Source organism: Micromys minutus, assembly GCF_963924665.1.
Source record: "Micromys minutus genome assembly, chromosome: 14".
Lineage (NCBI taxonomy): Eukaryota > Metazoa > Chordata > Mammalia > Rodentia > Muridae > Micromys > Micromys minutus.
Genome location: NC_137983.1, coordinates 25,259,771 through 25,273,185, shown reverse-complemented (window position 1 = coordinate 25,273,185; position 13,415 = coordinate 25,259,771). Strand labels below are relative to the sequence as shown.

Below are 13,415 nucleotides of genomic sequence, written 5' to 3'. Positions count from 1 at the left end.
TATCCTGAAAAGGTTCTGGGAGGAAAAACTGCTCTGTTAATATTTAGTATTGCTTACTGACCTTTATTTACATGCTTTTCTGATCATGAATTTTGGACTCAAACAGCCTTCCCTGGCTAGTTGCTAGCACATCTGTGTATATAGTCCACTGAAACTCAAGTAAGATGTCTACAGCCTCAGGTCGTGTTTCTCCCAATTCTCTCAGGTCTTCAGATCCCACGTTCAGTGGCAGGACCTGCACAGTTTGGCTTAAAAGTTGCTACTAAAGCTGTGACACTTTAATACAGTTCTTCACGTTCTGGTGACCCTCACCTATAAAATTATTTTCATTGCTACTTTATAACTTTGAAATTGCTAACGTTATGAATCAAAATGTAAAATATCTAATATGCAACCTCAGGCTGAGAACCATTGTTCTAAAGATTCATAATATAACCTTTCTTCTTATAATTACAATCCAGTTGCACTTGGCAGAGTATGAATGAGTGTAACATAGGCAACCAGGTTTGTTTTAAGTTTTAAAAAGACATCCAATGAACTCTGAGACATTGAAAATATTATTATTGATGAGTGCATATAGAAAAGGTGAGGTGTGTGTGTGTGTGTGTGTGTGTGTGTGTGTGTGTAGATACCATTATATCTATGGTATAGAACCATTAAGCAAAATTAGTTACGTTCAGAAAGAAAAGTTGTAGACTTTTTTTTTTTCATATGGAGAATATATGTTTAAGACAGGAAAGTAGAAGGGGTGGGAAGAGGTCAGGGGAATAAGAAAAGATCTATCAGGAAGAGGAAGATGAATAAGAGAGAACAGTAGTGGGTGGCTGGAAATGGTTAGAGTGCATTACATTCATGTATAAGAGAGTAAGAATGACATCTTCTATTTTGTTCAGTTTACATATGCTATAAACAACAGAACAGCTATTGTCTCAGATAAGGCAGTGTTACCAAAATATCACAGACAGGATAGCTTAAAAGGACCCTTTGCCAACAGTTCTGGAGGCTGGAAATCCAAGATTGAAATACTAGTGACTTGGTCTCCTGTGAGAGTCCACATCTTAGCTCGCAGAAGTTCACCATCTCCCAGGGTGCTCACATGCGCTCCTCTCTACGTGCCGTGGAAAGAGGAGAAAGATCGCCATTTCCTCTTAAGAACTCAAATCCCACTAGGAACCTAGCACCTGTCCACACTTAATTACTTCCTGACTCCAGTTTCAAACTTCAGAATATTGGGAATCAAGGATTCAATATATGAGTCATCAGATGATCACGCAGCCACTTTGTGAGCAATATCCACAATCCGTCCTTGCAGGGACCAAACATTCGTATACACAAACTGCTTTTGACTTCACTCTTTCTCCAAAGACAATAACCAACTTTCTTGTTTGCTATTACTAGAGCTTTTAATACATTTTTCTTACTAAGTAACTATTAAATTGTTAATTTTCCCCCAAGAAATTGTTATTATTTTCCAAGCAGTCCAAAGACTTCTATGCACATAACTTCCCACTATAATTGCCGATTTATTCTCTTGTTAGTTCTGTTGATTCTTGGCATGAGTCTTTTTAATATTCAAATTTTAGGTTTACAGTTTAAACTAAAACATAGTCTTGACTGTGGGACAAATGCGCTTCATGGTTTTAAAAATCATGTCACCCTATGTTTTAAAATTCCTCTCTCCTTCCATCTGATTTGATTGCCAGGGTCTGGTGGACAGAAAACACAAACATTTTTTTTTCTTGTATCTGTAGAGGAAACTTTAGCAGTAAATTTATTAAATACTACATCCTTATATATTTTTGGTGTATGTTATTGGTGCTTATATATTAAGAAATTTTGCATCTTCTCATAGAGTAGAGACATTATATATATATATCATGTGGCTTGCACTAATGCCTTCAAGTCTAACCTGCTCTGACATTCTAAAACCCACACTAGCTCTTTTTAAATACGAAAGTTTCAGCCCCCGACACACGAACATTTCTACTTCCTTGTAAGTAAGCAATATCCATAGTAAACAGCACTGAGTAGTTGCTTGCAGCTTCTACTCACAGGGGATTCTTACATTTATTTCTGAAAGCAGTTTGAGCTGAGCCCTGGCTACCCCAGGACTCTCCTTAATCCAATCAGCAAGTGAGAGGATCTGGGCCAACCAGGGTTTCAGAGCCAGGCCAGCAGGCTCATTTCCAGCTCTCCTTAACTCCTGAGTGTGCTTAAAGTTTCTGAGCTTTAGCAGTTGCTCACAGCTGAAACAGCCTCATCTTTGGAGACTGGAAGTAGAACAGGGGAAGTTTTGTCGGAAACATAGTACAGTGTGTGATGTGGACGCCCACTCATCTTCCAAAGGAATCTTTGCTAATGATGCAGTCTCTTCTTAGTGATTAAATGCAAGAATAACTCATTAATTAGTCATAGAAAAAGTCAAGTTTCCCCTTGCATTTAAAGCATCTAGCATTTTCATCAAGGACAGTAAGCATGTGGATTCAAAGTGTGTTTGTAGCACAACGCATGTACAGTGCTAGACTCAAAGGGGGGTAACTCCATTACCAACTGAGATAAGTCACATAAAAAGAAGACATTGAATTTGATATTGATTTTGAAAGTCACAAAACATCAGGAGCTCTGGAACATGGCAGGCGTGTTTCTATTGAATAGAGATTAACTCTTAACCATGATAAAGATAAAAGTCTGATTTTTTTTTCTTTTAAACTATAAGTATAGTAAGCTGCTGAAGGGATTCCACATAAAATTCTGGGTTTGTTTTGCTTTTTTGTAACATTTAAACTCTTTAAAAGACAGAAATTTCTAAAATGACTGCTGCAGTGTATGATTTCTTCTTACCTGTGAGTCATCTCTAATCACAGATCTTTATGCCAATATCAGTCATAAGGCGTGACCTGCCCTCCACCCCCAAAAGCAGAAGTAACTTTATCTGTGATTTATGTAAGGGAATAGACTATCTAGTGCCCTTGTTACTTACAAGCCCTAATCTTTCTGTGGAGATTAAAGATTTGCCAGATGTGATTATGCTAACAATTGCTCATGAATCTTCAGATAGGTACCGAAAGGGAGAGAAAACTTATTGAAAGCTGCTAGGAACTTGGAGCCTGTTCTCCACCAGTGACATTGCCGAGACTGACTTCACCTCGGAAGTTACATTTTGATGGTTGCTTTCAAGTGTTTGGTAACCGCTTGAGTTACAGATATCTTCTGTAATCTCAATGGATTTTTGCTTTGTTTTGTTTTGGGGGGAACCCCAGTCCCTTGTTTCAATGATGCTGTTGTATCTAGGATGTTTTTGGAATTAAACATGTTAGCATAGTCAAGACACAGCCACCATCCCGCCCCTAGGCTGCAGAGGAGCTGATGCAGTGGGTTAACTCTGTCTGTCCACCTACTGAGTAAACAGCTGAGGAGATGTGATAAAATGAAATGGGTCACGTCATCCTGACGGCTGTACGGAAAACGCTTTCCCCAGCTCCCCTGAATCATGTTCGATATATACTAGATGGGCAAGGTGTTAGCAGTGAACAACTTGTGCTTTGTGGAAACTACTAGAATAGGACTGCTAAAAAAACCAAAGTACAGATTCCCAAGGGCAAGAATGCCCAAGAAATGTCATGGTTGGAATTTTTGTGACATCATTTTTCAGCCTTCCAGGGAGCTGAGGAATGGACCATCACCTTGTCCCGTTGAAAATATGGTGTTTATAGAACTCAGTGAATGAATCCTTTAAACTTTAAAACTAAAAATCATATCTATTTGTTCATTTGTTAGGGCAGGGGTGGGGAAGCCAGAGGTTACCTTGCAGATCTGGGGATCAGTATCAAGTTGTCAGGCTTGGCAGTAACTGGGCATTGTGTGGGCTGAAATGTTTTACCAGCCCAGCAATCCTTTATATATAAGAATATAGCAAGTCTTTTATGTTACTTCTTTGGTCTCTTTATCCCATATTAATTCTTGGTCTTTATGTCTGAGCATCCAGTTATTCTAAGCCCTCAAATCTGCTCTGGTTAGAGTATGATTTGCCCCGCACCCCCAGACCCTTGTGTTTGAGCTCTTGGTCCCCAGGTCATGGTTCTATTTTGGGAGGCTGGGGGAGTGTTTGGAACTCTGGCACAGCCAACAGATGTAGGCTACTTTGTAGGTCACTGAGGGCTATAGTCTGACCTTGGTCTGGGCTTCCCTCTCCTAAGTTGATTCTGTCAGAAAGTCTATAAAAGCAGTGAGAAAAGCAGCTAATATGCCTCTCAAAGTTGCCTTCAACTAATAACTATACTATTAATGGTTATTACCTGGTGTATATTAAAGCCATATATTACAACAGTGCTGTGTTAAGTCCCTTGTGCGGCTGTCTCATTTCCACCTGACAACAGCTCCCCTAAGAGGGTTTCTAGTAATTCTTTGTCTGCCTTTTATGTGAAACCTAGGGTAGAGCATCCCTTCTCTGGCCAGCTGACAGTCTCCCTCATGTTTCCAAGGTTTCCCCCACCAGCTGCAGAAAAGTTAGTGTTCACGGCCCTGTGTTAAAGACATGGTTGAGCTGCTCTCCCCTGTGAGGACAGTAGTCACAAGAGGCCCAGAAAGGTATGCATACATTCATGGCAGCTGCCAAAGCATTGGAAAAAAAGAACAGCTGAGAACAGTCTCATGAAGTAGCTCATGCTCTGAGTCCATTTTGTAGTTTTTTTACCAATAGGTTTGTATTTTAAACTCTTTCAGGACATCTTTCTTTCTGCTATGGGTATCGGATCAGAAAATTTTACATTCAACAGGAAAGCATTAAATCAGCATTTAATGAAAGTAGGAAGGAAAAACAAACACTAACTATTTATATCTCCTAAGTAGGCAGGGCAGTTACAGACATGGTGCCAGCCAGAAGATCAAGGTCTTGTGAAGGTCACTGAGCTAGATCTGTATTGGTTAGCACAGTTAACAGGAAACTTAACAATATTAAGTCTAGGGGGGTATGTGAGTCTACTTCTCAGACATGTAAAGGAGGTAAATTATTCAAGCCTAAGGTTGAATTCCATTACTTGGTTAAGACAAAGGCAAAAGGACCAAAGTGGAAATTAAATGAAGCCAGAAGAGAACTCAGAAAAACAACTGCTGGGGATGGAATGGCAACAGCATACACTTTATTTTAACCCAATCTGCCCAGAAGAAGTAGCGGCCACAGTGTCCATGATGTATACTTCTATTCACCAGAACTTAGTCATTATTCAGTGTTTATTCCTTACACCCTCATTTCTTTCCATGTAATTTAGACATGTTCTGTTAAAAATAATTATAAAGTAGTAAAGTTATTTGCTTTTAAAATCACTAGGTAATACATATTTGAAACTTTAACAATATTCTTCTTTAGATCTTCAGAACTGTTTCATTTATTCCAGAAATCGACGGTCAAAAATGACCCTCCCCCAATTTAAATATTAGGTTAAAGAAATATTCTCCATAGGAATGCTTATCAGTGCCTGGCAGGATACAGTTTGTCAATATTTGATTGCAACGCTGCTGCCTCCTTAAGTGAAGCCTCTAATTGAGAAAGCGCAAGGACACAAGACAGCCTTTCCCCAGCCTGTGCTGTATCTAATTGCTTCTCCCCCTTTCCCCTAGAAAAAGTGTTTGCTAACTCTGTGAGTTATAGTAGTACAATGAGCATTTACATGCTGTATGTACATAATCTAAAGAAAGAAATGTTACTATATAATGAACCAGGAGTAGATCTCTAAAATGAATTTTTTATATTTAAGAACATGTGACTATACAAGGGCAGAACATTTGCTCTGCTCTTCAACATGGACAAAATTAGACTTATGTATGCCTTTGTTGACACTAATAACAACATTATTTTGAGAAGTCACTTTTAGATTGCTATAGTGACTTTTTGCTTTCCAGGACTTTTTCCTCACTAAAATCAGTTTGTTCCAGGAAAATGATTACACATTTCTTAAGTACAAATAAGTAGAGTCTTTTCCACCTGAAATAATAATCCATGTAAAAATACTTCATTGTTGTTGTTTTGGTGTGTGTGTGTGTGTGTGTGTGAGAGAGAGAGAGAGGGGGGGGGAGTTGTGGGGAGAGGGTTTCTGCATGCATGAGCATCTAAAATTAAATCTTTTTTATCAGTTATATGGAAATAGATTTTTTAATACTTTCTGAGCCCCAGATAAGCTCCTCATCTGTAAATGGGAATAAATCACTCCCTTGTGTACTTGGCAGCTCCTGAGAACATACATAAAGCAGCCCTATAGCATGTGGTAACTGGTGAGCAATAGAACTCTAACTGCCATTTCAAATGTTTGCACAGTGTATATTTGAGGGGTGTTCGTGTCAATCATCATGCTTACAAAAATGTCAACACTGGTAAGCACAGCAAATATCTGACAGAGGCAAACCTTTTCTTGGGGATCCGTCATCTATTTCTTTAGCGTTTACTTAATATAGCGAATTATAGCTCTCTCTCTCTCTGTTTTGTTTTAAGGCATAGACTGAGCAATGAAATGATTGTGTTCATCTGTAGGAAGTGACTTATTCAGTGCAGACTTTTTCCTTCACTGGATTGTAAGAAGTCCTCAGATAGATGGATGGCTCTTTAAGACAACACATGGATGGCTGTTGTAATTTAATACACCTAGTGAGCATGCCTGAAATACAGTCACTAATATTAGATGTCTGGAATAAACTATGGGAGTGGTTCCTCACAGTAACACTGTGTAGAAGTTCTACATTGTTTGAAAATATTTCCAATAGTTACAGTTACAAATTTAAGAAGACAATAATTCTAGGAAGAATCTCTCTCTATATATATATGTACATTTGTATATATGTGTCTATATACATATATATTCATCAGCAAAGATATGTTATTTAGCTCTAGTTATTCTCAACAAATACAAGTTGAGAAAGGCTTGGTGATAATTTTTTTTCATTACAAAAGACATTTCTTTCTAAGTTCAGTATATATAATCATTGCCCTGGCTTTATTGAGCTTTAAAAACAAAACCAAAATAAGATGTTCTCATTAACCTCTTTGACTTCTCCAGAATCAATAGGCTGAGTCCAATATTTTCAATATATTATTAATTGTGTTCATTTGCTTGTTTAATTAAGCACACACAGCATTTAATGAAGCACATTTTAAGTGTGTCTATGTGATGTTCTTTAGTAGCCTCTCCTGAATAATTCATCTTTTTCCTAGTCTGACAATTTTCAGGTTTTGCTCTACTCCAAAAATCTAAGTCACCGCAGATCTTATATAGAACAGGTATTTGTAACATACAGTTTGAGGGTTCACATCTGGAAAACAACACATTAACTTTGACTGTAGATCAGAGCTTTACTCTGCTCTGTACAAAGGATGCTGCGGATGATAACTACTATATTTGGGATACTGGACATGTTAGAACATCAGTAATGGATGTTTATGAAGGGCTTCTATGCTAGTGGGGTCAAGAAGTGAAAGGCGGGTGCAAGACAAGCCAACGGGGGCCAGAGACTAGGATGCCCAGCAACAGGTGGGAAGATGAGAAAAAATAATGTTGGGAACCATGAGAATAACCAGCTAAGGATGTTATAAGCATATGTTGCCTCTTTTAACCCCTACAGTATCTTTGACAGGGGAGTATTATTCCCAGTTTAATGGAAGAGAAAGTTAATTGAGTGGCGGGAATAGCTATTGATACTGTAAGGACTCCTTTTTAAAATACTGTAAAATTATTGACTTAGACCAACATCAATCTGACTCCAATATGTGTGCCAAAAACTTGAGTGAATCATAATTACTATGAAACTCAGTAACGGGACTGCTTATCATATGGTCATTGTTACATACTTAATGCAGCCATGTGCTATGTAAGGAGACGGTTACAAAGAACTTAAACCTGGTCTTTAAAGATATAGCAGGAGACTAGCCACTAGCTCAGTCACAAAGGTATTAAAATGACAAGAACAATGTAAAGTTAAAGCCAGCAAGTGCTTATGTGGTATGAAGAAAATTGTTTTATGTTTAAGAAAATGTTACATGTTGAAAATCATGTAAGTTTTTATGTGTTCATGTATTGGCATTCATATGTGTATATATGTGAATGCATGTGCACACATATATGCATGTTCTTGCATGTGTATATGTATGTGTGTGCATGTGTGGACATATGTGTATATATTTGTGTGTGCATGTGTATATGTGTGCGCATGTGTATGTATACATTGTGTGTGTGTACATGTGTTGCTCAAGGAGCTTTTATATTATAGTTGCCTCTTTTAACCCCTACAATATCTTTGACTGGGTATTATTATTCCTAGTTTAACAGGAGAGAAAATGAATTGATTGATGTGAAGCAAAGTCACTTTGTTTGTAAGGACAGGGTCTGACCTGGCCCAGGGCTCAGTGATATATCTTGGCTAGCTGGTCACCAAAGTCCAGGCATTTCTGTGTCCACCTCCCCAGTGCGGAGTTACAAACACATGTTCTACTCCTAACTTACTTTCCATGAACCCTGGGGATAGAACTCCTTGAGTTTGTGTGGCAAGAACTTTACTAGTTTATCTATTTCTCTAGCCCAGGACTATGACTTCTAATGAAAGGCATGGTCATATCTCTAAGAGAACATAAAAGCCACTTAACCCTTGTAGACTGAGCTCATGAGTCATCCATGAAGGAACAGCATGTCACAGGAGAAAACATTACTTACTCTGAGAAAATGCCAAGACAACCAAACAAAATAAGGCCCAAGAACACTTATTCTCAAAGGAAGACAATTAAGCCTTTTCTTTCTTTTTCTTCTTTCTTCTTTCTTTTTTCTTTTTTCTTTTCTTTTCTTTTCTTTTTTTTTTTTTTGCAATTAAGAACTCATGAAAGTGAACCGTATGAGGAAGAAAATGTTTTTATTTATTTACTTAATGTGTTTTTACTGAATGCCCTTGTGGGCATGTGTTGTCATCAGCATCATGGTACAATCGAATAAAGAACATAAGATGGGACTGGGTCACATGATTGTGGGGTGAGAATGAACAGAGCTGAACAGTACAGAGGGTGGGAAATGACTAACATTCTGTCTCCTTACAGTTTTAAAGGTTGGTCCCAGGAGAAAAGATAGACTTCTTGTGTTACATACTAACATATGTGCTGTATCAATTGCTAGGAATTCTTTTATTTGCCCAACTAATCAATAAGCCCTTTACAGGGAACCAGAATTGCAGAATGAGGCAGCAAAGGGTTTGTGGAAAGCAGGACAAATAAATTCCAGTGTAGAGGAAAGTGAAGGCAAACATCAGAGTGCTAGAACACATGTCTAGGAGAACAAGACAAAGAAAGAAAACTTTTTCCTCCACCTTCACCCAAATGTAGCCCCATCTCTATCTATCTATCTATCCATCTATCATCTATCTATCTACCTATCATCTATCTATTTACCTATCTAATCTATCACATAACTATCTCTATATCTATACACCTGTCATCCACCCATATATAATCTACCAATCATACCTTTATTTAACTAGCATGTATCTATCTTCCATCTATCTATCTATCTATCTATCTATCTATCTATCTATCTACCTACCTACCTACCTACCTACCTATCTATCTGTCTATCTATCTATCTATCTATCTATCTATCTATCTATCTATCTATCTATCTATCTATCTATCTATCATCTATCTCTATCAATCTATCTGTATATCTACCTATCTGCCAGTCTATCATTCACCTATTGTCGACCTTCTCTCTCTCTCTCTCTCTCTCTCTCTCTCTCTCTCTCTCTCTCTCTCTCTCTCTGTCTGTCTGTCTCTCTCTCCCAATTTTCTTTCTCTCTCTGCTTTCTGTCTCTCCCACTTTTTTTTCTCTCTAGTTACCTATTTATCTAAACTATGGTTTCAGATTCTCTTTTGTGACTGAGTTCCATGGTCTAAATATAGGATTGGTGTCTCTCAAGGATGCGTTTCCAGTTTTATGTATGTTCACATTTTCTCTAGTCACCCCCCCCCCCACCATTTCCAAATCAACCATGTCCCTTTACCCATGTCTGTTGGCTCTGGAAAATTAAGTGTTCAGTTTGAATATTAGTCAAGCAGGCCAAGAGCAATGTACTAATTACTAACCAACAGGTGAGCTGGCAAGGAGATATTTAAATTCATTTTTTGATGATGTTTACTTCATCCACATCATCAACAGCATAAAGGAGACACACACAGTACTTCAGCCTATTTTTCTTTGTCTCTACTTTTTTTTAATGAGACTTTAAAGAATGCTTTATTTTCTCATCTTGAAAGTCCCAAAATAAGCAATGAACTATAGCTACTTGTATGGAAGATACAAGAAAGATATTTGTAAAAATACATCTTTTAACCTTTTTAAGTCGAAAATTCAATGAGTCATAACAATTTTGGAGGGTTCCTATCCCAAGGTTGATTTTATTCAACCTTGCTTACAATAAACAGAAAGATCTCATTGAAAAAGAGTGTGTTCAAGGCTGTTGTCTCTACTTTTTAATGAGAAATGGATGTGATGGAAAGAAAGAAGCAATTTTGTATCTACAAAGGAAAATCCTATTCATTCAGGATTGTCTGATGTTTGACACTGTCAACACCTTTCTTTTTAGCTCTAAAGTGTAGGCGCTCGAACTATCAGGGAGATTTGTGAGAAAAAACCAACCTTCAATGCATTTTTAATTCTGAAAGCAACTCATTTGCTTTGAAAAAAACTCATTTTTTTCACTCTTCGGAAATATTGGGTGAATTTGCTAATGCAGATTAGCTTCTGCAGATAACACCAAATGCACAATTATTTAAAAAGCACTCATTGTAAGGGTTTGGAAAATAAAAATAGGACTCGTATTGTAAGGATCCAGGCTAATGCCACATCTCTTCCTGGCTGTTCTGACCGTTTTAATGTCTATTTACTAAATAAAAGTGCTGAGCCCAGAGTTTAAGGTCACTGTGAAGATCTGTCTGTTTGCTCATGAAACATTAATTGTATAAATGTTAAAGACCAGGTACTAATAGCAAAAGCCCAATTCCTCAGGTAATCAGAACAATTTTCCAAGTGCAATTGATTTTTCTTATAGGGGGGGATTGATTGACAAACAAAATTTGAAACATGATATTTTAAGTGAACAGCTTAATTTGACTATTATGCAACTCCAAGCACTGGCAAAGATGCCAGGCACTTTCGTGAAGCTATGCATTTGTGTTTGTACCGTGAACAGCTTTCCTCTACGAGCATTCGGAAAGGATGAATACGTTTGTACACACTTAAAAACAGCTAGCAATATGCTCTGGTTAAAAATAAAATTCACTGTCACTCTAGAGTCTCGAGATATTTGGTAAGGGTAATGTGTTGATTTCAAAGGGTAGGTGTATGGTGTGTGTGTGTGTGTGTGTGTGTGTGTGTGTGTGTGTGTGTGTGTGTGTGCATCCGCTGAGGAAAGTGGCCTTCAATTCCCATTCTGTTCTGGTGAAGTCAGTCCCTGTTTCTGTAGTAACACAGGGCCCCTAGGCACAACTGAAGACCTCTGGGAGATGTAATCCTAAGCATCAGAGGTCTCCTTTGTTACAGATGAGGTGATACCTATGTAAATGAACTAGGTGCTAGGTGTCACACAAAGGAAAGCCATTCCTCTTGGGATCCGATCCTCAGAAACTGTGGAAGCGCTGCTCAGCCATTTCTTAAGCCTTGCGGCTACACTGTAGAGTGGGTTGCCTGGGCACCCGGTGTATTCTGTCGCAGACAAAAGTGCTTGAAAAAAACTCATGAAAATCATGCTCACCGTCTAGGGTTCGGTGATTCTGGTAGCAGAGACCTGGCATACAATCCTGTCCCTCCCCACTTCTCCCCTGATCAACAAGAAGTTTACTCCGAGAATATTAAGGAAAAGTTCCCCATAGTCTCTGTTGGGAAAGACCAGAAAGCCTGGGAGTGGGCCGAGTGAACCTGGGAAGAAATAAATACATGGCAGGCAGAGGGTGAGGGTTGAAATGGACAGACCGTTACTCACCCTTCTGGGTCTTCCTGGGAGTCACTGTCCGAGGTCCATTCCTCGCCGATGTCCGGCAAGGTGAAAAACAGAGTTTTGGGGACAGGACCAGGGGCCATCCATACACTGGGCTCTGGGTCTCGAGGAGCTGTCAGCTGGTGAGGGTTCCACGGACTCGAGGCTGCCTTGTTGTTCTTGCCCAAGGGGATGGTGACAGAAGGCAGGGTAGCCCAGACAGCCCCTGGGCTGGGCAAAGCCACTGAAGCCCCGGAGCATGCAGAACCACTGTAGGGGGTGGCTAAGGGTGGTGGTTTGGATGCTCCTGAGTTGCTGGGAAGAGACCCGGGACACCCCGCTGTTTCTACCCTATGGGTGGCTGCCGAGCTCCTGGGGTGCGACGCTGGGAGTGGAGTGTGCCCCGGGGTGAAGGGTTCCCGTGAGGCCTCGGTGTCTGGAGGCAGAGATGGGATCAATGTCAGGGTCTCAGCCTCTTTAAGCGATGTGCTGGCTCCAGAGTTCACTGATCCTGTGACCGATGAGCCTCCAGGGTGGCTGGAGACCGCCGGGGATGCTGTTGAGATCTTGAAGATCTTGGCAAACAGAGACCCCAGGTCCAACACAGCGACCTTCATGCCTTGATCCTGGAGAGGCTACTGTAACTGTTGTCCGGAGGTGAAGGACACCAGGTGCTGGACTGCAGGGCTCCATCCACCGCCCCCTGCAGTGATCTGGGTCAGGTGGCCCTGGAGATGAGCAGGGGGCCCTGGGGTCCTGGCACACTCCTTCCAAGCTTCTAGGTCTTTTTCCACCCCTAGGAACCTGTCGTTTCCGCAGTTAGCTCCTTAAGGGTCTGACAAACCCTCTCCAATGGACCCACAGATTGCTGAAATTGTAAAAGGCAACAGAGGGAGGCAGGTTACCTCTGCAAAGAGAAATCCCTCCTGTCCCACAGTGTAGTAAGATGCCCAAGGGACCTGGGGCACAGAGCTCAAAAAGACTAGTGTTTGATGCACAGATTATGGGCTAAACTCGCTGGAGATTCTCTGGCTGGCCCCTGGGGCTGCACAGGCGGTTGCTAAGCTAAACAAAACCCCTGCTAAGCTCTCTGCTAATTGGACTCCAGACTAGCTGGGCTGTGTCCACAATAGAAACACCAGCTCCCCTCCTTGACTCCCGCCTTAAAGAAACAGTTTCAAATTTCTCCATCATCCTTACAGCTTCAGACAGTCCAGGAGCTAGGACGTTGAACATAATCCCCACAAGTATACACATCGGTTCCAGAATGTTCTGGAACTCATTCGGTTTGACAAGGTGAAATGTACCATGCTCATGATCAGCTGTTAGATATGGGGAAGGGTGAGCAGGAAGACGAATTGAAGGAATATGCTTGAAACGGGGTCCACTTTCCTTACTTCTATCCATCACTGAAGATGTCA

General features: G+C 40.0%; 1 protein-coding gene across 1 annotated transcript in view; it reads right to left on the bottom strand.

Moving 5' to 3' along the window:
- Nucleotides 1–12,611, bottom strand: part of FAM149A (family with sequence similarity 149 member A) — a gene marked incomplete at its 5' end in the record, with an annotated part of 51,995 nt that extends 39,384 nt beyond the window's left edge. The window contains one exon of the mRNA XM_080928327.1: nt 12,001–12,611. Within this exon, the coding sequence (XP_080784453.1) occupies nt 12,001–12,611 (611 nt within the window). The remainder of the gene's footprint in view (nt 1–12,000) is intronic.
- Between the last annotated feature and the right edge of the window lie 804 nt (nt 12,612–13,415).